Here is a 26,042-nt window from a genome sequence, read left to right as displayed (position 1 = left end):
AGTACAGCTGGTTCAAGGGGAGTGGCCAAAAGTGTCTTTCGGTGTTTTCGTCTTGTAGCTGACTTCTCTATCTGTGCGCTTCGCGGGAATGCGTAGGAGTAGGGGAAACACGCTTTAGGAAATCATAAGAGTGGACTTCGGTTCAACCTGCATTGGATTTTCTAACTACACGTTTTAGGGACGCAACTAAATGGTAAGAAACCTGTAGTTTGACAAATGTGCAATACAATTTACAAATACACGGGTTTATTCCAGCATTGGCGGATAAAGCATACTATATCAGTATTATAGGAAGTGGGCGTTATGCCTCTGGTTTACAATTGTTTACAGTACACAGTAGGCTATATTCCACCATCTCCGTGAGCAATCAGGTCGATGACGAAGTGATAAATGTATTGGTGAGAATATATATTTGAAAATGTAGGAACGTTGGATAAATTAAATCCGGATTTTCGTGTCACGTTATCGTTAAATGTTCGTCTTTACTGATATTCATGTGCAATACCCGGAAGGCCTTACTAGAAAATATTGGATCATATCGCGAGTTCTCAGAACATGGTAATAATGCTGAACAATTACATGGTAACAAATCTATTTGATCCAGATGTGATTCCTTGCTACAATAAGATTTACATTGTATTTGAGTATATTTTTGTCGTTGATATTAACAAAAACCCACGTATAAAGTATAAAACCCATGTCCTTAATTGTTATCTGGATTTGTTACCATGTAATTGATTACTTGGAAATACTTTTCTCTTACTTCCTCCCTGTGACAGGTGTAGTGACTCAGCCTGGTCCATAATGTCTCGAAGTGGCCGCTCCAAGAGTACCAGGACAGGGTCATCCACAGGCCAGTGTGAGCCTCCTCAGGGACCAGGCGTCCATGTCTATCTGTTTTGGACCAAGGGAGGGGAGCGCTATCTGACCCACACAGAGGGTAAAGTGACAGCCGAGGAGCTTTCAATCTCTGCAGCACAGACTGTGGGTAAGAACAAGTGCCATTTATTGTTTTAATGAAACAGAAACAATATTTTGTTTGAGTATTGAGCAATAATTTAGGGCATTCAGGTTAGCTGTGTGGTGTTCTGTTGTTTGAGGACATTGGCAGCCTGGCACGTAAGGGTGTGTTTGAGTTGATGACTCCAGGCATCTGGGTTTTACAGTGCATTCGGAAAGTATTCAGACCCCTTCCCTATTTCCACATTTTGTTACGTTACAGCCTTATTCTAAAATGGATTAAATAGTTTAAATAGTTTATTTTCTTATTTTCTTCACACTACCCCATAATGATTAAGCAAAAACAGGTTTTTAGAAATGCTTGTAAATGTATTAAAAAAACAACTGAAATCACATTTCCATTAGTATTCAGACCCTTTACTCAGTACGGTGTTGAAGCACCTTTGGCAGCAATTACAGCCTCGGTCTTCTTGGGTATGATGCTACAAGCTTGGCACACCAGTATCAGGGGAGTTTCTCCCATTCTTCTCTGTAGATCCTCTCAAGCGCTGTCAGGTTGGATGGGGAGCGTCGCTCAACAGCTATTTTCAAGTCTCTCCAGAGATGTTCAATCGGGACATTCAGAGACTTGTTCCGAAGTTACTCTTGCGTTGTCTTGGCTGTGTGCTTAGTCGTTGTCCTGTTGGAAGGTGAACCTTCTTCCCAGTCTGAGGTCCTGAGTACTCTGGAGCAGGTTTTCATCAACAATGTACTTTGCTCCGTTCATCTTTCCCTTGATCCTGACTAGTCTCCCAGGCCATACTGCTAGAGAAAATCCCAACAGCATAATGCTACCACCACCATGCTTCACCTTAGGGAGGGTGCCAGGTTTCCTCCAAACGTGATGCTTGGCATTCAGGCCAAAGAGTTCAATCTTGGTTTCATCAGACCAGAGGATCTGGTTTCTCACTGTCTGAGAGTCTTTAGGTGTCTTTTGGCAAACTCCATGCAGGATTTCATGTGCCTTCTACTGAGGAGTGGCTTCCATCTGGCCACTCTACCACAAAGGCCTGATTGATGGATTGCTGCAGAGAGAGTTGTCCTTCTGGAAGTTTCTCCCATCTCCACAGAGGAACTCTAGAGCTCTGTCAGAGTGACCATCGGGTTCTTGGTCACCTCCCTGACCAATGCCCTACTCCCCCGATTGCTCAGTTTGGCTGGGCAGCCAGCTCTAGGAAGAGTCCTAGAGTCCTGTTTCCAAACTTCTTCCATTTAAGAACAATGAAGGCCACTGTGTTCTTGGGGACCTTCAAAGCTGCAGAAATGTTTTGGTACCCTTCCCCAGATCTGTGCCTCGACACAATCCTGTCTCAGAGCTCTATGTACAATTCCTTTGACCTCATGGCTTGGTTTTTTGCTCTGACGTGCACTGTCAACTGTGCGACCTTGTATAGGCAGGTGTGTGCATTTCCAAATCATGTCCAATCAATTGAATTTACCACAGGTGGACTCTAATCAAGTTGTATAAAATTGATCAAAGATGATCAATGGAAACAGGAGCTCAATTTCGAGTCTCATAGCAAATTGTCTGAATTCTTATTGTAAATAAGGTATTAGTTTTCTTTTCTTTTTACATTTGCAAAAATGTTTACAAAACTATTTTCACTTTGTCATTATGGGGTTTTGTGTGTAGATTGATGACATGTTTTTATTTAATCCACTTTAGAATAAGGCTGTACCGTAACAAAATGTGGAAAAAGTGAAGGGGTCTGTGTATTTCCTGAATGCACTGTATGCCAAACAACTACCTCTTTCCCTACTGTATTTAATTTATTTATTTATTTTGCTCCTTTGCACCCCATTATTTGTATTTCTACTTTGCACATTTTCCATTGCAAATCTACCATTCCAGTGTTTTACTTGCTATATTGTATTTACTTTGCCACCATGGCCTTTTTTTGCCTTTACCTCCCTTATCTCACCTCATTTGCTCACATCGTATATAGACTTGTTTATACTGTATTATTGACTGTATGTTTGTTTTACTCCATGTGTAAGTCTGTGTCGTTGTATCTGTCGAACTGCTTTGCTTTATCTTGGCCAGGTCGCAATTGTAAATGAGAACTTGTTCTCAACTTGCCTACCTGGTTAAATAAAGGTGAAATAAATAAAACATTATTTTAAAAAAATGTAATTGAGAGGGTGTATCCAAGGTGTACTTAACCTATATATCTGTCCCCCTAGGTATCACTCCACTGTGCCATGTCCTGTTTTCTCTGTATGACCCTGAATCCCACTGCTGGTACAGTCCCAACCATTTCTTCAACCCAGAAGAGCAGACAAGCCTGACACTCCATTATCGCATGAGGTTAGTGTGTGTGTGGGTTTAAAATGGCCATCCCGTCCCCTCCTTTCTACCTAGATTTCCCTCACACTCCCTTCATTTTCCCTTGAGTCCCGTTAGTACCTTAGTACCTTAGTTAGCCCTGCCGTTCCCAACCAATCAGAGCTGTTGGAAAGGCGCAACTGGACACTGCACCCACTCAGGTCAGAGTGTTATCTTTGTCCGAAGAAAGAAGACGCACATTTCTGAGGTCAATTTTTTTATTGTGGACAGCAACAAGAATACATGAATGTGGTGCGTGCATCAAAATAATCACAAATCATTCGGAGTAACACGAGTACTATTCCACCAAGATTCACTCCCAGTCAAGATTCATGTTGTATGACCAGAAGTGTGTGAAGAGAGAGGAAAAGGAAATTAAAACCCTGAAAAGAGAAGCATCGTCATTGTTCTGACCGGACATCCTGTGGAGGGTCAGAACCCAGAGAAGCATCAGCATTCTGTGATGGATGTAGTCTATCACAGTGCCATCCGTTTTTATCACCAAAGCCCCATATACTACCCACCACTGCGAACATGTTTGCTCTATATGTATATGTATGCTGTATGCTCTCGTTGGCTGGCCCTCACTACATATCCATCGCCAAACCCACTGGCGCAAGGTCATCTATAAGTCTTTGCTAGGTAAAGCCCCGCCTTATCTCAACTCACTGGTCACCATAGCAACACCCACCCATAGCACGCACTCCAGCAGGTATATTGCACTGGTCATCCCCAAAGCCAACACTTACTTTGGCTGCCTTTCCTTCCAGTTCCCTGCTGCCAATGACTGGAACAAATTGCAAAAATCTCTGAAGCTGGAGTCTTATATCTCCCTCTCTAACTTTAAGCACCAGCTTACTGATCACTGCACCTGTACACAGCCAATCTGTAAATAGCACACCCGACTACCTCAAAATTGTTCTGACCGGACATCTTGTGGAGGGTCAGAACCCAGAGAAGCATCAGCATTGTTCTGAGTGGACATCCTGTGGAGCATCAGAACCCAGAGAAGCATCAGCATTGTTCTGAGCGGACATCCTGTGGAGCATCAGAACCCAGAGAAGCATCAGCATTGTTCTGAGCGGACATCCTGTGGAGCATCAGAACCCAGAGAAGCATCAGCATTGTTCTGAGCGGACATCCTGTGGAGCATCAGAACCCAGAGAAGCATCAGCATTGTTCTGAGCGGACATCCTGTGGAGCATCAGAACCCAGAGAAGCATCAGCATTGTTCTGAGCGGACATCCTGTGGAGCATCAGAACCCAGAGAAGCATCAGCATTGTTCTGTACGGACACCCTGTGGAAGGTCAGAACCCAAATCCCAGTCAGCATAATTGTGCTAGCAGGTGAGGGCATTCACAGCTGACCGCTCAGAAGGGGGAGGGCATACCAGCCAACTGTTTTTATAGTGTGTGTCAAATCAAATTTTATTTGTCACATACACATGGTTAGCAGATGTTAATGCGAGGGTAGCGAAATGCTTGTGCTTCTAGTTCCGAATCTAATCTAACCTAACACAGTGTGTGTGTGTGAGAGAGACTATGCACTGTATGCTTTTATGTACAGGCATATTTATATAGGGAATTTTCTCTTTCGGTTCCCAGGTTTTACTTTCGGAATTGGCATGGGTTGAGTGAGAAGGAGCCGTCAGTGTCGCGATATGCCCCACGGTCAGGGACAGAGCACGGGGGCTCACCTCTACTAGAAATGACCTCCCTGGAATACCTCTTCTGCCAGGTGAGTTTCAGAAAGAGGCGTGTTTTATCCAAAATGTGTTTGTATTCATATATTCCTGTGGAAGTGTGCATTAACATAATATTCCTGTGTCACACGGACATTTTCATATTGTGAAAAAACTCATTTCCCTTTTTGTTTCTCTTAGGCAAAGTTTGATTTTGTGAATGATGTCACGCCAATGGAGGATGCTCAAGGAAAGGAAGAGTTGAGTCACTTTAAGAATGAGAGTCTGGGGATGGCTGTGCTGCACCTCTCTCACCAGGCCCTGTGCTCAGGCTGCACGCTACAGGAAGTGGCCAAGTCTGTCAGGTAAGCCATGAGTCAGAGGGGATGGGTGCATTGTTTAGGAAGGGCTTTGACAAGGTTTCAGACATTACTATAGTCTGAGGCGGTGTTGAAAAATGGCACCTTATTCACTATCAAAACTAGTGCACTATAGAGGGAAACTAGTGCACTATAGAGGGAAACTAGTGCACTATAGAGGGAAACTAGTGCACTATAGAGGGGAACTAGTGCACTATAGAGGGAAACTAGTGCACTATAGAGGGGAACTAGTGCACTATAGAGGGAAACTAGTGCACTATAGAGGGAAACTAGTGCACTATAGAGGGGAACTAGTGCACTATAGAGGGAAACTAGTGCACTATAGAGGGAAACTAGTGCACTATAGAGGGAAACTAGTGCACTATAGAGGGAAACTAGTGCACTATAGAGGGAAACTAGTGCACTATAGAGGGAAACTAGTGCCTTTACAAACACAGCCGTAATGTTTTGATTGACTTCCATATTCCCCTTGCCATACTGTAGCTTCCTGCGCTGCATTCCGAGATCCTTCTCCAAACATATAGCGAGGGACAACTTCCTGACCAAGATCCGTATCCGGCGTGTGTTTGCTGACTTTGTGAGGACCTTCCAGGAGCACACTGTGGACTTAGGACGCCTGGGCTCCCAGGAGGTCATGTATAAATACCTGTCTACTCTGGAGCACCTAGCCCCCTGCTTCGGTACCGAGACCTTCCTCGCGGCCCAACTGGAGCTGAGGAAGGACGGGGGCGACGGGAGCGGCTCCTACCTCAACACCAGCCACGCCCACGGGGCCTCTGACCCTGGGAACTTTGGCCCTCAGGTCATGCATGAGGTCATGGTGTCTGGTACCAAGGGGATTCAGTGGAGGAAGATCACAGTGCAGAAGGTATTTCTGTCTCATTGGATGTCTATCAAGCTCTTTGACTGCTAGTTAGAACTGTGCCTTTGTGTGTTTCTCGTAGTGTGCCTTCTGTGGGATGCTCTGTACGTTGTGTCTATCCATTCTAGGCCCAGGCCAACAGTTACTTTGGGAACGATTACTTAGGGAATCGGAAAACTGTGAAGCAATCGCCCCTCCAGCAAGAACCTAAATCCTCTGACACATGGACGTCTTTCTGCGACTTCCCGGAAATCTCCCACATCACCATCACTGGAGCCAACGTCAGCATCATTAAACAGGACAACTTCTCTATGGTTCGAGCACCTGCCTCTCAACTGCTTTCTGTTGGGCCCCAAACCTATCTTGAGATACACACACGTAGCTCCATGTTTTGTGCAAATCCCCCATTGACAACATTGCATGATTTATGCAAAAACCTAAGTCAAGTGTGCAGATCTCAAGTTAGGTTTGTGTGTGAAGTTGCATCTTACTATATGATGTATGTCTGTACGGAAGCGGAGTATCTGACTGATATGTGTGTAGGTGGTGTTGTCTGAGGATAATATGTGTATATGTGTGCAGGAGGTTCAAATGAATTCCATCCTTGAGGCTCTGTCTTTCGTCTCCCTGCTGGACGGGTACTTCCGGCTTACTGCAGACGCACACCACTACCTGTGTCACGAGGTGGCTCCGCCCAGGGTAGTGCTCAGTGCCACCAATGGCCTCCATGGACCAATGAAGTGAGTAACACACACACATATACACACACACACACACACACACACACACACACACACTGCCCTGGCTCCCACTACAATTCTGACTGTCTTTTTCAGTGATGACTTTGTGCTGCAGAGACTGAGGAAGGAAGCAGTTGAAGAGGGAGCCTTTCTTGTGCGCTGGAGCGTCCTCGACTACCACCGCATCATATTAGCTGTTCTAAACAAGAGTCAGGTAAGCCCTGAAGGATGAGGAACATGGAAAATGTAGTCTGAAAATATGAAAAGCAATATAATGTCATTAGAAGTTATATATTTGGATGCATGTGTGTGTCTTTGCTGGCTTCCTATAGAATGGACAAGCTGCAATCCACAAGCAGTTCAGGATCATGCATAGTGGTTCAGTGTTTGCTCTGGAAGGCTGGGACCGGGAGTTCTCCAGTGTCAAGGAGCTCACCGACAGCCTCAAGACCTTTGTGCTCAAGTCTGGCACGGACAATTTCACTGTGAAGAAATGCTGCCTACCCCGACCTGCAGGTTAGTTTGGGTGTGATGTGTTTTCTATAGATGTGCATTGGTGTTGTTCTGCCCCTAACATACCACAGCTCAACATATGTACAGAGATGTTATTCTGTAAGGATGTGTTGTGTGTCCATGTTTTCCTGTGCTGTATTTAAACGAGTGTTTGTGTGCTGCAGAACTGTCCAACCTCTTGGTGATGAGGCAGGGTGCGGACCAGTGTGTTCAGCCTGACTCTGTGGCCCTCTGTCTGACTCAGCTGAGGTTCCATCAGATCAAAGACAAGGAGATCACCCAGGTGAGAGAGAGGGCATTCTTGCTCCACCCTCGACAACTACTGTGATTATTATTATTTGACCATGCTGGTCATTTATGAACATTTGAACATCTTGGCCATGTTCTGTTATAATCTCCACCCGGCACAGCCAGAAGAGGACTGGCCACCCCTCATAGCCTGGTTCCTCTCTAGGTTTCTTCCTAGGTTTTGGCCTTTCTAGGCAGTTTTTCCTAGCCACCGTGCTTCTACACCTGCATTGCTTGCTGTTTGGGGTTTTAGGCTGGGTTTCTGTACAGCACTTTTAGATATCAGCTGATATACGAAGGGCTATATAAATAAATTTGATTTGATTCTCTTCTATATATTTCTCTGTCAGTGCCCTCCTTTGTGTATGTTTCACCTGGGTTATATTCAGTAGGGCACACCTTTGCAACTGTACCTCCCAGTTTCTCTAAATTCCAATACATTTTTCCCTACTGAACACTGATGCTCTTCTCTATCTTTATCCGGTTTGTACCCAGTACTTCTAAAATGGTTGTATGTCTGGTTGTCCTTGTGCTTAGGAGCAGCATCTGGGCCGTGGGACCAGGACCAACATCTACTCTGGCAGTCTGTTGGTGAGGGGCGGAGTGGAGGAGGAGGATGAGGAGGACAAGTGGAATAACAATCTTACTGATCGCAAAGAGATCCGAGTGGTTCTTAAGATCTTGGACCAGAGCCACAAGGACATAGCGTTAGTGAGTTACCATTAATGTATCATTATCCTCTTACAGGAATTGATTGCGTGATGAGTAACCTTACCTGTGACCTGAAGACTAGCTCGGTGTGATAATGCCTGGACTTTAGCTCTGTGCGATAACACCATCCCAGGTTCCAACCCAGTTTGCCTCAATCACACAACGGATACCTTGTTGGTTCGAAGCTACCGTTTTCACGGTAGACTGTTAAATGTGAACCTTTGTTTACAATGTCCTGATAATCCTTCCTCTTTCCTGTCCTCTCGTAGGCGTTCTTTGAAACAGCCAGTCTGATGAGCCAAGTATCTCACAGTCACCTGGTCTTTGTTCACGGCGTGTCTGTCAAAGGATCTGAGAGTAAGTCACCATGGCACTACTCAACCTCACACTTCCTCATTCAGCTGTGCAACTTCCTCCTTCAGCACTGACACTTCCCTCTCAGAAGGTTAATTGTATTGGTTGTTTGAATTACTAGGCAACAAGACTGGTGTACAGTACAACCACAAGCATGACTCTCAGCCAAACCGTAGCCTTTGAATTAGACTCAATACAGTGAAGTGTCGGTCATCTCTAACAGTAAGTGGTGTGATCCGAGATAATAATCCTTGTCTTTGACCTGTCTGCAGACATCATGGTGGAGGAGTTTGTGGAGTTTGGGCCTCTGGATGTGTTCCTGCGAAGGGAAAGGGCGCTGGTCACCCCTCAGTGGAAATTTACTGTAGCCAAACAGCTGGCCAGTGCCCTGAGCTACCTCGTAAGTCGGCCTGATACCCTCACATCACAACAAACTAAGATTACTCCTCAATCATTGTATGAAACAATGATCTTTTAGGATGTTGATCTCCTGTCTTCTGTGACAGTCCCGTTTCAAACTCTAAACCCTTGTGTCCATAGTTAATGTATTGCCAACCCTCATTTCCCACTATTGAGTGTCCCGAATGTACTTTATGTTGTTACCTCTACCACCTGGTTACTGCAGGAGACTAAACAACTGGTACATGGTAATGTCTGTGCTAAAAACATTCTGGTGGCTCGCCGTGGTCTGGAGGAGGGCACCTTTCCCTTCATCAAGCTGAGCGATCCAGGCATTGCCCTCAACGTGCTGTCCAGAGAAGGTTAGTTCCTACTTGAACAATAAAACAGTTAGTTTCTACCAGACCACATCCATGTTGGGCAACACCCACTACATGATAAATACAATCTCGCTACAGTGAGTTATTTTGTCAACCCTCAATTTCCGTCTCTGGTGGTTTTGCTTGGTCTTCATTCTTTTAGATCAGATTGAGTCACAAGAAGCCCTGTGTAAACCACTACCTGGTTGCTGTGAGGCCCACTTCCTGGTTGTCTTGCACTTGCCATCATATTGACACTTAGCAGGAAGGCTTTAGAGGTTATTTAGTTTGTGTTGTGAGACCATGTGATTCATGAACCTACTGAATGTAGTGGTATTATATAGCCTGGTCTGACTTAGACTGTCTCAATGCCCTACAGAGCGTGTCGAGCGAATCCCATGGATCGCCCCGGAGTGTGTGCCAAGCGGTGCCCCATTCAGCAGTGCTGCCGACCAGTGGAGCTTTGGAGCCACACTGCTGGAGATCTGCAACAATGGAGATTTGCCCATGAGTGGCAGCACGCTCACTGAGGTACCTACAGCCCTATCGTCACTGCCCTTCAATTCTCCTCCCTCTAATCATAACTCATTATCTGCCATCCTCTTACCGTGCCTGTGATTCATGCTGACCCCTGACCTCTCTCTTGCCAACAGAAAGAGCGTTTCTACGAGACGCGGAGTCGCCTCACTGAGCCCTCGTCGCAGGAACTGGCCAGCTTCATTAGCATGTGTTTGACCTACGAACCCCGGGAGAGGCCGTCCTTCCGCACTGTGCTTCGAGAGCTCACTGAACTACAGATCAAGAGTATGTCCTCTCCTTTTATTATTTGGTTCACAGTCTGTTTCTCTCCGTTTCCTCTTCTAGCATTTAGATTGACCACATTTTCGTGATTGATTAGTGTTGCTTTAATGTTGCTCTCCTGGTTTCTGATCAGATCCTGACATATCCCCCCTGGAGTCTCTCCCGGACGCTGACCCCAACGTTTTCCTCAAACGCTACTTGAAAAAGATCCGGGACTTAGGGGAGGTGAGTTAATTTCCCCGCAGGACAACATGACTCTTATAAACCCCTCTGTGCTCTTCATCTTCTGTTGTGCTTTGTGATCTACTGGTGTTATGTAAAACATTATTCCCTGGCCTCCCTCTAACTGAGAGAATGCTTTGTGCTCTCTCTCTGTCTCCAGGGTCACTTTGGGAAGGTGATTCTCTATGTGTATGACCCAGCCAACGACGGGACAGGGGACTATGTGGCAGTGAAGACCCTGAAGCATGAGGGAGGCAGCCATCTCAGTGAAGGCTGGATGAAGGAGATTGAGATCCTCAAGTCTCTTTACCACGGCAACATAGTCAAGTACAAGGGCTGCTGCTCTGAGCTGGGTGAGTGGCATGTGATCCAGTCAAGCTCACCTGTCTGTCATCCATCTGCTGTATATGACTGGCAGTCTCATTTTCATACAATGCTTGTTTATTACATTTCTTGCTTGGCTCCTTCCTACAGATGACATGTTCATGTGTGGGGGGTTTCCAGCATCTGTTCACATTTACACGTGTAGGGTAGCGTCTGTATGTATGAGTGACTGCTGTAAATGCCTGTTTCGTTGTCTCCACAGGAGGGCAGACGGTGCAGCTGATTATGGAGTTCCTACCTCTGGGCAGCCTCAGAGAGTACCTAGCCAAACACCGCCTGGGCGTGGCTCACAGCCTCCTGTTTGCACAGCAGATCTGCCAGGTGAGACGAGCACTGCACGGGGGGGCTGGTAATATAAAGATATGTCATCTAGATTCCTTCTAGGGTTCTGTTTAGTTCTGTAGCAGGTACACTGTTTGGGTTCAAGTTGAAGATTTGCTATCCAATATTGGAGTATTGTTTTATACAACAATAGATTATAGTACTCTATTTTCTTCTCTAACTGCTACTCTTTCACCTTGGTCTCCCTCATCTCTCCTCCTGCTCTTTTGGCTTTTTTTCCTTTTTAAGGGGATGGATTACCTGCACTCGAAGCGATACATCCACCGGGACTTGGCTGCCCGGAACGTACTGGTGGAGAATGAGCATCTGGTGAAGATCGGGGACTTTGGCCTTACCAAATACATCCCAGAGGGAGATGTTTACTACCGCGTGCGTGAGAATGGAGACAGTCCTGTGTTCTGGTGAGTCCTGGAGTCATTGAGCAATTACTTCCCTGCTGGGCTCTGGGCTGCTAATTTAGAGTCCAGATGTGAAAGGTATCTTACGGTATAACCTTTGACTTTATTTTACAGGTATGCAATTGAGTGTCTGAAGGAGAGCAAGTTTTCCTTCTCTTCAGACATTTGGTCCTTTGGCGTGACGCTCTATGAGGTCCTGACCCACTGTGAATATCGTCAGAGCCCTCCAGTGGTACGAAACGACACCCTCTGTCTCCGTCTAAATCTGCATGATCCATTTAACCAAGGCCACCAACCCTTTACATAATTGTGATGCAGTCTGTGTGCGGTTTGCTGAGTGTATTAATTGTGACGTGTGCGTTTTTGTATGTGTGTTTTTTTTATAGAAGTTCTTTCAGATGATGGGTAAAGTGAAGGGTCAGATGACGGTGCTGGTGCTGATCAAGCTGCTGGAGAAACACAATAGGTTGCCCTGCCCCCGAGACTGTCCTAGTGAGGTAAACCATACAGCTAAACACTCTCACACAGTTCTTCATTGTTTCTGTAAGCCAGATGCACCTAGGGAAACGAACCTGTCTTTGTTTTGAACAGGTCCGCATGTTGATGCAGCATTGTTGGGACTTTGACCCCGCGAGACGGCCATCTTTCAAATCCCTCATTGAGTCCATCGAAGCGATTCGCAAGACATACGAACGGCAACCCAATGTGCGGCTGTCCCAAATTAGCCAATGAGAACCTTACTTTTTCACAGGCCAGCTGGCCTTACTCCTGTATACCTCAGCACTTTGCTACATAAATCTACTCTAGAGTCTACATCACACCCTGCACCACAGTGCCCTCTGTCTGTTCTGAAGGAGTAGACTGCTCTTTGTATTAATAAATAGGAACTCAGGTTTTTAGTCATTCTCATCCATTCATTCATATAGATGAGCCCTTCGTGATGGCACTTGTTTTATTTTGATGTGACAGATATTATTTTTTTAGGTGTGAAATTCCCTGAATGGCAGCTATAGTGCTGTCTCGGGAGGAGAACCGGGCCCATGTTCCATGACTGATCCAATTTAGGTTCTACATTTTAGCCCGAGAATGGGATCCTCCAACATATGAAATATTTACTATCCAGAAGAGGAGAGGAGCTGTCGTTCCACATGATTTGTCACTCATAATGTTCACATGATTAATATAACACTTCAATTGATGCATGTATATTACCAACAGTTTCTCTTTATTTCTGTATTGGTGTAAATATAAAACATTTACTGATTTTATTGTATCATATCATGTTTTTCCCTATGTTTGTATGTATTAAATGTTTGAGTGGGCGAATGTTGAAAATGAAGCATTTGTATCCCTTGACGGTGTTTAATAAATTTGACCGAAGCCCAAAAAAATCCAGGTTGTGAATTGTTAGTTCATCATTTGTAACACTTTCACCGAATGTAAATGATCAATTGTGTATTTATTTTTTTTAAAAAAAGGAGAGTTGAGTGCAAAGCAAAGGGAAGTCCACTTCTGTTTGCCAACTTGAGCAAACTGTCTACTCAGATGTGGTATGATAAACATGCTAAGGTCCAGTGTGCCTAGAGGCGAAAGCTAATTTGATTTTATGCCTAAATAATTTCCCTTTTTTCCCTTTTTTCCCTTTTCCTAAATAAAATAACATTTCCTGTCAATCAGGGACATATACAGCTGAATGTAATACAAACACCTCAACTTCTATTGAATCAGAAATTAAATAGTGATTTTATCAATATGTTCATACCGGTAATTCAATTCAATGTACTGGATCATGTGGGTTTGTTGAATTTGTAGTGGGCGTAACTGGTTTTGATTTATGACAGGCAAGCTACATCTACCCGCCCCGCTCATGACGTGACGTGGTATAAAAAAAAAATGCATCTTCTCGTCCAATTAGAAGCCGAGTTGCGCCCATGTGTGTATTGTTTAAACTGCTCAAATCTGACGGCGTTGTCAGTTTCAGAAAACTTTCAGGCAAAGGTGATGGCGGCCGCGGTGTCCGTTAGCGCAGCTGGCAGAGAAGAAAATCCAAATGCAGGGCCCAATTTCGCTAGCCGTCCATTTCACGAAAACTATGACCCCGCTGTCGAACACGAGAATTGGGTGTCCAGGGATCCCGAACTCGAGCCGAGTGATGGGGATGCATCATCGGACAACGAGTGTCAGCGAAGGGTCGATGAAGAGTTGACGACGCTTAGCCCTGAAGAGATTGAGAGTCGCTTGGACAGAACTCGTCGAGAGTTTTACAATCGCCGGAAAATCATAATAAAAAACCTGCCATCCGATGTTAGCAATCAGGTACGTTTCCTAAACTTTTTTTAGTTTTCAGTAACGTTAAAAAGCTAACGCGGGTCAGTAATTTCATCAGATCAAGCCTAGGATGCAGCTCGTTAATCTAGTAACGTTATGTAAAAGATAAATAACTACACCCGTGCCATGAAATTGACATCTAGCTATATTACCAGTAATTTAACGGAGTTCGCTGACTCTTGGTGATGTCTTTATTCTAGTTAGCTATCTTTTCTTAACGTTAACTAGCACAGTTTCCTAGGAACTAACAATGATTTGCGAACTAATCATAGTTCCATATTATGTCGCCAATAAACTTCTATTTGCGCTCTTAAGGTATTGCTACGTGGTAGGTGATGTTTGGTGGTTATTCACGGCCTGGCTGTAATTGCCCATTCCAGCATCACGCGTGGTTGATGGACAAGTTGAAAGTGCAGAATTAAAATCCTCGTGCGGAAAGGCAATGCTAGTTGCTAACGTTAGCAGAACTGTTTGTTTTGACCAGTAATTGTCAGGCTATGGATTGACCATACATTGTATGTGACTGGTTCAAAAGTCTGTCGTTAAATTATTTTCAGGTAATGTCCCTCATTGAAACAAACTTCATGGCCCTGAAACATTTTGTGTAAAACATTATTTAAAAAAAAAGTTGGAACATGCTTGACTCGTGGGGAACTGTGGCCTGTGCGCGTTTCATTGTTTGCCTGGGTGCATATTGGGAGTTCGAGATGGGAACGTGAGTAGCAGTGACAAAGGGTTGAAGGTGTAGAGGCAACGTAGCCGCTTTCAGAAAATGCTAGACAGCATTGCGATTCGTTTGTGGAACAGGCAAAGCATTGTGGAACAACATTTCTTCTAGCACAGTGAATGGGCAACTTTTTTCCACCATTGCCCGATAAGCTGGGGCTGACTTTGCTTACAGCAGGTGTCTTTGCCAATTTGAAACAAATAGCAATCATCCTAAATTGTTTTGATCAATACTTCTGAGCATTTAGGTACTACAGATGGTCTATACTCAAATATTGTTGTGGAAAGCACTTGTCAATGTCACACTATCCCTAATTGGACACTTAAACTGATAGCAACATGCTTCGACCCCCCCCCAAAATGAATGGAAAAGCAAGTCAGTGAATAAAAGTAGACATATAGATGGAGCTACACAACAGATGGCTTTAGATTAGGGATGTTCACACATCACATTAGATTGTCGTGGTTTCAAGTGATTGTAGTGTCTAACACTTAGTTTTAAGCAGAATTTATGCCTACACCGTTGGTAGGGCGTTTGGTAGGGCATCTCTGGCCAAGGAGGGCATTTACAAATATTGACTGGAATTCTGTGGAAAAAATTATAGGGAAACACTGATTGTAGCTCACCACACTTTCTCCCTTTCAGGAGGTACATGAGCTGTTGCGCAGCTATGACTTGAAGTACTGCTTTGTGGACAAATACAAGGGAACAGGTAGGTAAAAGACTGAAATGTAAGACTAATTGGATGCAGCAGGCTCTCTGACAGAGCTAGACAAACAGATTCCTCAACTCTCTTCCTATTTTGAGCGATGTAACCTTCCACATAGTTCAAAGTCTTAGCTCATATTCTCTCTTCTCCCCTCAGCTTTTGTCACACTGCTCCATGGGGAGCAGGCACAATGTGCCATCAAAGAGTTCCACCAGCACATGCTGCGGGAGCGGGAGATCTCTGTGCAGCTGCAGCCCACCGACGCGCTGCTGTGCATCGCCAACCTGCCCCACGCTTTCTCCCAGCAGCAGTTTGAGGAGCTGGTGAGACCCTTCGGCAACCTAGAGCGCTGCTTCCTGGTCCACAGCGCCTCCACTGGCCACTCCAAGGGCTACGGCTTCGTGGAGTACATGAAGAAGGACTCTGCGGCTAGGGCTAAGTCTGAGCTGCTGGGGAAGCAGCTGGGCTCCAGGATGCTGTACGTCCACTGGACTGAGGTGGGCTCCCTCACCTACCCCCTGCTGCACTCCAGGTGTCTCTGTGTGGACCGTCTGCCCCCCAGCCTACTGACCGCTCAGGACCTCGGCAATGCCCTGGCCGACACGCACGTACCCATCTTTTGCCAGGTCAGTCGCATGTGAACACGTGCACAGGAACTCCAACGACCTCTCACACAAACTTGATACTGATATTTTCAGAGGATTTAACATGTGTATCGGCCTCTCATGAATAGTATATATCTACTAGCGTTTCTCAGTTCAATTTGTATCGGAGTGGCTCCAGTGTACTCTAGTAGCAAGCAGAACATACCTGCTTGTACTTTTGGCACACCTTTTTACTTTGTTAGTCATGAAAGCTGTTCCAACTGTTTCCCCATAGGTTTTTGTAGAAGCAGCGGTGGCAGAGTTAGCGTATGCATGGCTAATGGCACGGTATTAGAGGCCCTCTTGGCCTCAAACACCATTTTGTTTTAAAGCTAATTCTACACATTTTGCCGTTGTGTAGAGGAAATGAGCAGTTTTAGAGAATTTCTTGCAATTATACATTTTGCCATTGCTTATACCCTTTTCTTATGCTATCTGGGTGACTCAAACGTATAACAAAATCAATGGAGTGCCAATGCAATGACATTTTTAAATTTGATTGTCCCGGGCTGTTTATACTTTGATTGTTAGTTAAAGATCAGAGCTCCGTTGTCTTGTCTACATACTTTATATCTGGTTGACACTGACTGTTTTACCATCCTGAAATATTTTTATTACATTAATTACAATTTTTCAGTGGTGGCCATGATTTAAAAACGGTGGTGGACTGCTGCTAAGTGCATGTAGGGGAAACACTGCAACTGCTTTTGTTTACACTGATCAAGTGTGTTTGAGGTAGCTGTGCTGCAAGGTTCAGATGGTTGTGTTATGTAACATGGGGCATCTATAGTGATGACAGGGTCTTGGGCAGTTCACATAAAGGAGGTCGCTATAGGTGGGAGTATTTTGTATGAATCTGGCTTTCGAGCCCTCACCTTCGACCTGCTTTTCCTGTGGCCACTTGTTTCTATAGCAATGAGCATTGCTGGTTTCTATGGAGACGACCATCTGACTCCCAGGTGGTGTCAGTCAGCAGGCCTCTGGCCCTACAGGCCTTTCTGGAATGAGACAGGGGTGTTCTTTTGGCACCATAAGCACAGTCATTCATATACCATTAGGGCACGGTAGTTTGAGGTCTGGCAGAACACTGTTGCGTAATAGTGCGAGTGAGGCAATTTAACTATTGGACAGGTTAAAACTCAGGAATATGAAGCTTGTTTTTTTCATAGCTCACTTGGTCTTGATACATTGTTTATTGCCTTTCTTGTAGATCGACAAACTGGAGAGAATTGATTGGTAATTGCTTTTAAATGTTGAGACTCCAGTAGTAGCTGTGGCAAACTGGAGAGAAGATTTGGGAACATGAAGTCCCAAGTATTTTCTCTACTTTATATTACAGAATGCCGCTGGGCATGATTAAGTTTAATCCCACCTACTGTCTCTAGTAGAGGTCGACCGATTAATCGGAATGGCTAATTAATTAGGGCCAATTTCAAGTTGTCATAACAATTGGAAATCGGTAATTTTGGGTGACGATTTTGGCTTCCCCCCCCCCTTTTTACACCTTTATTTAATATTTTTAACTAGACAAGTCAGTTAAGAACACATTCTTATGTTCAATGATGGCCTAGGAACGGTGGGTTACCTGCCTTGTTCAGGGGCAGAACAACAGATTTTCACCTTGTCAGCTCAGGGATTCAATCTTGCAACCTTACGGTTAACTAGTCGAACGCTCTAACCTCCTGCCTCACAAGGAGCCGCCCGCCTGTTACGCGAATGCAGTACGAGGCCAAGGTAAGTTGCTAGCTAGCATTAAACTTAATCAATCATAATCACTAGTTGATATTACTAGTTTATCTAGTGTGTTCTGCGTTGCATATAGTTGTTGCAGTGCGCATTCGCGGAAAAGGACTGTTGCTCCAACGTGTAACTAACCATAAACATCAATGCCGTTCTTAAAATCAACAAACGGCAGTATATATTTTTAAACCTACATATTTATCTAAAATAAATCCAGCTTAGCAGGCAATATTAACCAGGTGTCACTTCTCTTGCGTTTATTGTGCACAGTCAGGGTATATGCAACAGTGTGGGTCGCCTGGCTCGTTGCGAACTAATTTGCCAGAATTTTAGGTAATTATGACATAACATTGAAGGTTGTGCAATGTAACAGGAATATTTAGACTGATGTATGCCACCCGTTAGATAAAATGCATAACGGTTCCGTATTTCACTGAAATAATAAATGTTTTGTTTTCGAGATTGTTTCCGAATTCAACCACATTAATGACCTATTTCTGTATGTTATAATTAAGTCTATGATTTGATAGAGCAGTCTGACTGCGTGATGGTATGCTGCAGAGGGCTCATCAGCATTTCTTCAAACAGCACTTTTATGCGTTTTGCCAGCCGCTCTGCTGTTTATGACTTCAAGCCTATCAACTCCTGAGATTAGGCTGGTGTAACCGATGTGAAATGGCTAGCTAGTTAGCGGGGTGCGCGCTAATAGCGTTTCAAACGTCACTCGCTCTGGGACTTGGAGGAGTTGTTCCCCTTGCTCTGCATGGGTAACGCTGCTTCGAGGGTGGCTGTTGTCGATGTGTTCCTGGTTCATGCCCAGGTAGAAGTGAGGAGAGGGACGGAAGCTATACTGTTACACTGGCAATACTAAAGTGTTTATAAGAAGATCCAATAGTCAAAGGTATATGAAATACAAGTGGTATAGAGAAATAGTCCTATAAAAATACTATAACTACAACCTAAAACCTCTTACCTTGGAATATTGAAGTCTCATGTTAAAAGGAACCACCAACTTTCAGGCGACCCATACTGTTGCATATACCCTGACTCTGCGTGCAACAGGCAGTTAACCCAATGTTCCTAGGCCGTCATTGAAAATAAGAATTTGTTCTTAACTGACTTGCCTAGTTAAATAAAGGGTAAAAAAAAATGTATAAAAAAAATGTTCTCCTGTTCTGAGCAAGGAACTTAAAAGTTAGCTTTCTTACATGGCACATATTGCACTTTTACTTTCTTCTCCACACTTTGTTTTTGCATTATTTAAACCAAATTGAACATGTTTCATTATTTATTTGAGGCTAAATTGATTTTATTGATGTATTATATTAAGTTAAAAAGTGTTCAGTATTGTTGTAATTGTCATTATTACAAATACATTATAATCTGCCGCTTAATCGGTATCTGCTTTTTTTTGGTCCTCCAATAATCGGTATCGACGTTGAAAAATCATAATCGGTCGACCTCTAGTCTACCATTGTATCAAATACTCCTTTCTACTAATTGTGGTGAGGAAATCGGTGTGGATGGTGTTTTAAAAAAATTTCAAGATGTTTAATATTACTGAATTCTGTGTAAACCTATTTAAATGGCAAATGTAGTCATTAGTTTTGGACTGATTGCATAAGGAGCGCATATTTAACTTAATTTTCCTTTATTCAGTTGGCTCAGGGCCAGGATGACAGTTTCCGGCGGTTTGCCATGTTGGAGTTCTCCTCGGCAGAGATGGCTGAGCAGGTGCAGAGAGAGGTTGACGGCAGGGCGCTAGGTGGGACCCACATCCGCGTCTCCTTCTGTGCCCCTGGACCCCCGGGAAGAAGCATGCTGGCTGCCCTCATCGCTGCCCAGACCATGGTAAAGACTTCTTGGTTGCCACACCAGACCATATGTTTGAACTATTACTTCCTTATGTTACTGTGGTAAAACAAATGTTCTGAATGGCGCTCCTCTTCCCTCTCCACAGGCCCTGAACCGAGGGAAAGGTCTCCTCCCTGAGCCCACAGCCATGCAGATCCTCACAGGCCTCAGTAACCCTGCCACCCTCAAGATGCTGCTCAACCCCCTCACCCAGGGCAGGAAACAAGGTGAGTAAGATCATGCCATTTTCTAAAGGAAGATGATGTATGGTATGAGTCTCTTACCCTGCTGTTAATGCTTTAAAGCAGGCGTGTCAAACTCATTCCATGGTGGACCTAGTGTCTGCTGTTTTTTTCTTCCTTTCAAGTAAGACCTAGACAACCAGATGAGGTGAGTTCCTTATGAATTAGACCTTAATTCATCAATCAAGTACAAAGCAGGAGCCAAAAGCCGTAGAAATTCTGTGGAATGAGTTTGACATGTGCTTTTAAGCTACAATAGTTATCTTTCTTGGCGACCTGACCAAATTCACATAGAAATGTGAGTTATAGCTCTGTCATTTTGTAAGGAAGTCTAAGAAGTGGTAGATATTTTCTATGTGTGCAATTTCTATGCTTCTCATTTAAGGTTTTTGGTTTTGTCTTTTTCTTTTGTACACCAGCTGAAAATATATTTCACATCAGTTAAGATCACACGATGATTCTCTACACTTGCTTGTTTTGTCACAAACTGAAATTAGGCAAACTATTAGAATTTTAGCAACAAGGATGCATATTGCACCTTTAAATGCATGGTGAATGAATAGGTTGTCAGGTCTTACGGTCAAATGGTCTCTCTGCAGGTCTCCTTGGTGCTGCTCCCACCATGCCGCTGCTGGCTAACCCCGCCCTGTCTGCTGCTCTGCTGCAGCTCCTCCTCCAGAACCAGGCCCAAGTTCAACAGGTACCCTGCATACCATGCCCTGCATACTCACCACCTCTCTCCTCCAGCTCCTCTCCCCTCTTTTGTTGGTTCATTAGTCTCTCATCCACACTTCTCCTACTTTATTCTCTCCTCTACTATCAGCAAGCCTTATTGGGAAATCATCTTCTCTGGGCTCAGGTGCTGCACAATAAAGAGAATCGACTACTTCCCTGTGTGAGTGATCACTGAGCGTGTGTGTGTGGTAGATATAGGTTTGTCGTGGAGGGACTGCTCCCTAAACCAAAGCTGGTAAATGCTCTCCCTCTGGAAAGCGTTTCTTTCTGCTGTGTTCTTTTTGAGGTGGTTTTCTAGTAATATTAATATGCAACTGGTTTGTTTTTGAAGTGTTTTACTGTGAATTCTGACTGACATAATTCTTTAATGTGACATTTTGGTTCAGTAAATATCTGGTATGTAGACTATTAGCATCTTGTGGGTCACTGAAGCGTGTGTTTAACTCGTGTCTCCTACAGGCAGGACTGATGGGGGACAACCTTCTGGCTGCTATGCCTCTCCAGCAGGGAGTCCATCTGCTGGGAGACCTGCCTCAAGGTTTGGCCTTCCATTCATCACAATTCTTTATTGGCATGTCTAAAGTCTATTTGTATTGCCTATACAACTCACTAGTGGCCGTTTCTCTAGTTTGACTTATTTATCACATAGAGCAATGCTCTACATTGATGCTGAGCATATGCATGCTATGCTAGCCCTGCTGCTCTGTTAGTGATTCCATTGCAGGTTCTTTACACATGTCGTGGATTTGGGCAGTACTTATTACATCTAGGTTATTTACTGTGTTGTTGTATTGATTTTCAGTGTGATTTCAGGGTTCTCTACATTGCAGTGATGGGGTGTTATATTAATAAGTTTGTCTCGTGTCCCCAGGTGGTGTGGTTCCATCCCTGGGCCTCCAGTCAGACCCTATGGGCCCCTTAAACCCCCACTCTATGGGTCACCCCCTGGGCAGAGAGTCCCCTACGAGCTTCTCCCAGAACCCCTCTCCCACTCTCCAGGGCATGTCCATCTCCCACCTGGGTGGTGTGACGGGGGCAGAGGGGCTTACAGCACCTGGGGTATGATGATGATGATGATGATGATGATGATTAAAATGCTCTATATACTTTTCTAATATTGTCCCTACTAGCAGGTATGCTCAAGTCATTGTGCCTCATTACATAACATCAAGTCCCCATATTAAAAAAAATATTTTTTTATTAATGTCTTCTCCAATAGGTGTCCATTCTAGGACACCCTCCCAATGATGGGAATCTTCCCCAGAACCCCTTCAATGTCCACAGCCTGTTCCCATCCCCAGGTGAGCTGCCCCTTCTAACTGTCTGCAGCCTGTGAAGTTTGGCTCTGATTCCTTCCCAGTATTGACCCGTAGGGTTTTTCTCCTTTTCCATTCCTGCCGTCCTTCACTCAGGCGCCAACTGCAGGCCCCACCCTTACAGGAAGAGACCAGCGCTAGGCAACTCATCCAACCAGCGCACACAGAACATCCACTGTAACTACAGGCTGCGCTACCAGGAGTCCTACACCCCAGACTACCCCCCAATACACCAGGTAGGTCCCCCTTATCCTCTAACCTTTAATGTCCAGCCCTACTGCCTGGCCTGGCTCATCTGATGTTGTGATAGAATGCCTGCTCATTGATGTTTATTTGATATCCGAGGACACTGCTGTCTTGGTTAAGGTCATTGTGGCCACCGGTGGGTTTTTTTACCTCCCTGGCTGCCCAGTCAGTGCATGGATGTTTTTCTAGTGTGACGGAACACAGTGGGCCTGCCTATCAGCACCACTTCCTCCCTGTCTGGCTACCGTGTCCTCACAATGGTTTGAACCTAGGGTCCTCACCTCGCAAACACGGGACTGCCCGCTTGACAACGTACTAGCCAGATGTGCCACCAAAAAGCTTGCAGCTGTGGAGTAAGAGTACGGTACGACCTTAACTTGGTTACATGAGCAGCAGGTTTAATGGCGTCTGGCTCCTCTCTTCCCAGGATCCTCTGGGCCATCTGTATGAACAGCAGGAGGCTCTGGACACTGGAGCTCTGGCAGGGTTCGGACAGCAGGTAAGACACTAAACCATCTCCACTATTCACATCCAGCCTTCAAGCTGTGGCACCTCTTGCCTTTTCAATTTCCACTCTCCTTTGTAGTCGGACTTTTTAATATATACATGTAGAACTGTACATGCAGCATAGAATAACATGATGAATGTCTCTGTAGTGGTTTGGTCACCCCGGCTACAGTGAGCAGGCCTCCTCCCGCTGTAGTTACCCCCCCAGCCCGCCCTCGTCTTCCTACTACAGCTCGGTGGCACCTGGCCCCGGCAGCCTCCCCTCCAGCCATCTCAACAAGGTAGGGTCACACACACTTTTCCTTCCCAATGTAATCAACAGATCGAATGAGGGTTGAGTGTCTGCTCAAAATATAAAGGCTGCCCTCTGTTATTTAGACTTAGCGGAGAGGTCTTGACATCTGTTGGCTAGCCTAGCACCCATGTTGGGGACAATCTAAGTTATGAAACAGTTGGGCTGAAAATGTTAAGTGAAAGTTATTGGCTTAATCTGCGTGTCCTCGGTCCACTCAGACGAATGCGGACAACACATTATCTGATATGCTTGAAGCCGCACATGGTTGCATAACCACAGTAGCCATGCTGGCAGAACGATGACAAACTAAATGGTGTATGAGTGTCTTGCAGTGTCTTTGTAGCAGAATCCTGTGAAGTCCCATGCGGCTGTTCGATATTGCATCTTTCTGTTTGAGTGGACTGTGTAGAAGTTGAAGGGATCGATCGGGCTTTACTGTACCTGGTTGTTCCTCTTAGTTTTGCGCTCACAAAGACCCAAGCCGCCCGTCTTTACTGAAGATGAAAACGTACATTGAGACCAATGCATTGTGGTGCTGTTTTGATCCCTGAACACTGTTTGTCTGTTCAGGCTGTGGGCATGCCTCCTGTGAGCCACTCGAACATGTACCCTTCTGGTCTGGGAATGAAGGTCAGTGTGCCTCTTTGTCGGTTGGTCTGCCATTTCCTGTTCTGTCTCCATTTTTCGCCATGGCATTTACCGTGGTTTATGTCTCTGCCCCCTCTAGACTCCCGTTGGTGGTCACAAGCGTCTGATCCCGTCTCCAGAGCCCAGCCCAGAAGGGGGCTACGTGGGACAACACTCCCAGGGCCTTGGGGGCCACTATGCTGACTCCTACCTGAAACGCAAGCGTATCTTCTAATGGAAACCAATCAACGCCTCTTGTACGAGATGCCAGTTAACAGCCAGGAGATGGCTCCACCAATCAGCTTTTAGGTTTGGGCTTGGCGGTCCAGTGGTCTCTCACTTGTGTTCCTGCCAGCGACCCCCTGGAGCGCGCTGGGGTTGCAGCCTGTCGCTAATCGGGACATAATGCTTGCCAGTGTATGGGAGTTTTGATGTTTTTTTTTTGTAAATATATGATTTCAGTGTGCTTGTAAATGAAGTTTTATCCTTTTTTTTTTTTTTGATGTCTTATTTTTTTCTATTAGGAAATCCCTTTGTTTACACACTGGGAGTTACCTTGTACTATAAGAAAATAATTGTAACATCTGATTTCAGGTCTTTTTTTTTCTTCTGCGTATTCCCTTCATTGATTGGCTAAGCACTTTTTATTTTAATTTTTATATTTTGTATTAGTTTTTTTCTTCCTGTTGTGATGGTGTCAACGGGTTTCTATTTTAAAATGTTTTGCCTCCCGATATTTTTGTATATAGTTCATTAGTTTGTTTGATGGGATGTTTTAATTTTTTTTCTCGCGCCTTCCTCCTACAGGGGTTATGTACTGACGGTCTGGACAGAATTCAGGCCTTGGATTCACGTAGATCTGTGTTGCAGTACTGCCTTCCTGTCTTTCAGTCCTTTAGAAGAACTGTCCCCTTACACAACTAGTCTGGAATATGCTGTTTTCAACCCTTCACTCTTCCACCCCTCTGTCTCATTTGGGAGCCTGTTCTCTACACTGAATGTTTGTTGTTGCACTTGGAGGACACGGGCAGATCACAATTCTCCAGGTTTGTTGAATTTCTACGGTTCTCACTCGTTCCCCCCCCATTCTGTTCTCTGCAGAATCTTGTATGTTCTGTGTTGACGTGAGCTCTTTGTCGGCTGAGTATTTGCATCTCAACCACCATGGCACCTGATTTTGCTCTTGTTCGTTCGGAGGGGGATGGTAGCTGTGCCTTATCCAGACTTTAATATCTACAGATTATGACAGTAAGCAGGGACATCTGTGGCCTCTGTCCACCCAGAGCCTAAACATTAATTAACTGTACTATCATTTATTAATGAGCCATGGCTAGGTTGGCTCCCCTGTGGCTGTCCCTCCCCTGTAGACCAGCAGGGGGGGCTGTTGATCCTCAGGCTAAACTGAAATTAAATCAAGCTTGACAGTTTCACACTGATGGTTGACAAACTGAAACGGGTAGAATTTCCATTCAGTTTTCCAGTCCAGGAGAAGTTGACTTCCAATCTGAAGTGTTAATACGATGGGAGTGTCCAGGGACTCTTAACAGGTGTTTACAAGGTCTGCCTCGGAAGGTTTGCATGGAAATTAAGCTTATGATTGGTCAGTGATTGAGTTCTTAGTCTGTGAAGAATAATCTGGTTGACATTTTGATTGTGATCACCATTACCTCTTGACTTCTGATGGGAACTGCAATTACACTTGAGCCTTAACAGTTTCCCCCCCCCCTCCCTCTGTCATTTCATCTTCCCCTCTGTGGGCTTTCTGACAACATCCCTTTGTACATACTTTAAAGCTTGATCATTTCCTCTGAGTCCTAAACTCTTGTTTTCTCAATCATATCTTTGGCCTCTGGTCTGTTTTAAGATTGCAACTGCTGCTCAATATTTTGTGTTTTTTAGTGACCATTACCAAGTGCAGCCACCTGTCTGGTGGTAGATTTCCCCATGTTCTGTATAGACCAACAGGTGCTGCTCGATGATATGAATTAAGATTGCTTTTGTTTTTCCTCATACATGCTGTCTGTCATCTGTACTGCCATATGTCTGTTTTGGCGCAAGTAAATGTTATTTAATTAAACTTTTTGTCGTCAGTTAATTTCCATGGTCAATAGGCTGGCTGTTAGACAGCACTTGTGTTACGTTTTTATGCTCAGTTAACTCAGGGAAAACACTGACTTGCAAAGTTTGGTTGACAAGCGTTGCCATGGATGCAGCCACCACACCTGAGCCCCCCCCCCCCCCCACTACCTCTCAAAAGTGAGGAACATAGGTCAAACTTGTAAATAAATGATTGTTACCCCTATGGCTCTCTA

General features: G+C 44.7%; 2 protein-coding genes across 3 annotated transcripts; both read left to right on the top strand.

Annotated features, from left to right (window-relative positions):
• LOC110486365 (non-receptor tyrosine-protein kinase TYK2) lies at positions 1 to 13,151 on the top strand. The gene is made up of 24 exons (XM_021557899.3): positions 1 to 193; positions 780 to 988; positions 3,184 to 3,307; positions 4,931 to 5,063; positions 5,209 to 5,372; positions 5,871 to 6,255; positions 6,378 to 6,563; positions 6,832 to 6,989; positions 7,086 to 7,203; positions 7,322 to 7,505; positions 7,667 to 7,785; positions 8,328 to 8,501; positions 8,771 to 8,858; positions 9,128 to 9,255; positions 9,481 to 9,616; positions 9,993 to 10,144; positions 10,267 to 10,417; positions 10,548 to 10,639; positions 10,797 to 10,989; positions 11,223 to 11,341; positions 11,591 to 11,763; positions 11,875 to 11,992; positions 12,147 to 12,257; positions 12,352 to 13,151. Exons 2-24 carry the CDS (start codon positions 805 to 807, stop codon positions 12,490 to 12,492), a joined length of 3,531 nt encoding a protein of 1,176 aa, XP_021413574.2. The 5' UTR covers positions 1 to 193; positions 780 to 804; the 3' UTR covers positions 12,493 to 13,151.
• A 492-nt stretch (positions 13,152 to 13,643) lies between these two features.
• On the top strand, positions 13,644 to 25,807 carry LOC110486364 (ribonucleoprotein PTB-binding 1). 2 transcript variants are annotated; one of them, XM_090196460.1, is made up of 15 exons: positions 13,644 to 14,076; positions 15,461 to 15,527; positions 15,681 to 16,150; positions 19,568 to 19,759; positions 19,869 to 19,989; positions 20,604 to 20,704; positions 20,828 to 20,899; positions 21,199 to 21,277; positions 21,611 to 21,798; positions 21,959 to 22,040; positions 22,152 to 22,291; positions 22,729 to 22,800; positions 22,958 to 23,089; positions 23,674 to 23,733; positions 23,831 to 25,807. In XM_090196460.1, the coding sequence occupies exons 1-15, from the start codon at positions 13,654 to 13,656 to the stop codon at positions 23,963 to 23,965; spliced, it is 2,334 nt and encodes a 777-aa protein (XP_090052586.1). In that variant the 5' UTR covers positions 13,644 to 13,653; the 3' UTR covers positions 23,966 to 25,807. The 2 variants fall into 2 exon arrangements, with proteins under 2 accessions (XP_090052586.1, XP_021413572.3); XM_021557897.3 differs by lacking the exon at positions 20,828 to 20,899 and having other exon boundaries at positions 13,660 to 14,076.
• The last annotated feature ends 235 nt before the right edge of the window (positions 25,808 to 26,042 follow it).

The sequence above is a fragment of the Oncorhynchus mykiss genome, chromosome 13, assembly GCF_057628025.1.
Source record: "Oncorhynchus mykiss isolate SJ-2025 chromosome 13, ASM5762802v1, whole genome shotgun sequence".
NCBI classification, from domain to species: domain Eukaryota; kingdom Metazoa; phylum Chordata; class Actinopteri; order Salmoniformes; family Salmonidae; genus Oncorhynchus; species Oncorhynchus mykiss.
The sequence above is the reverse complement of the archived record's forward strand: the minus strand, read 5'-3'. Positions and strand labels throughout refer to the sequence as shown.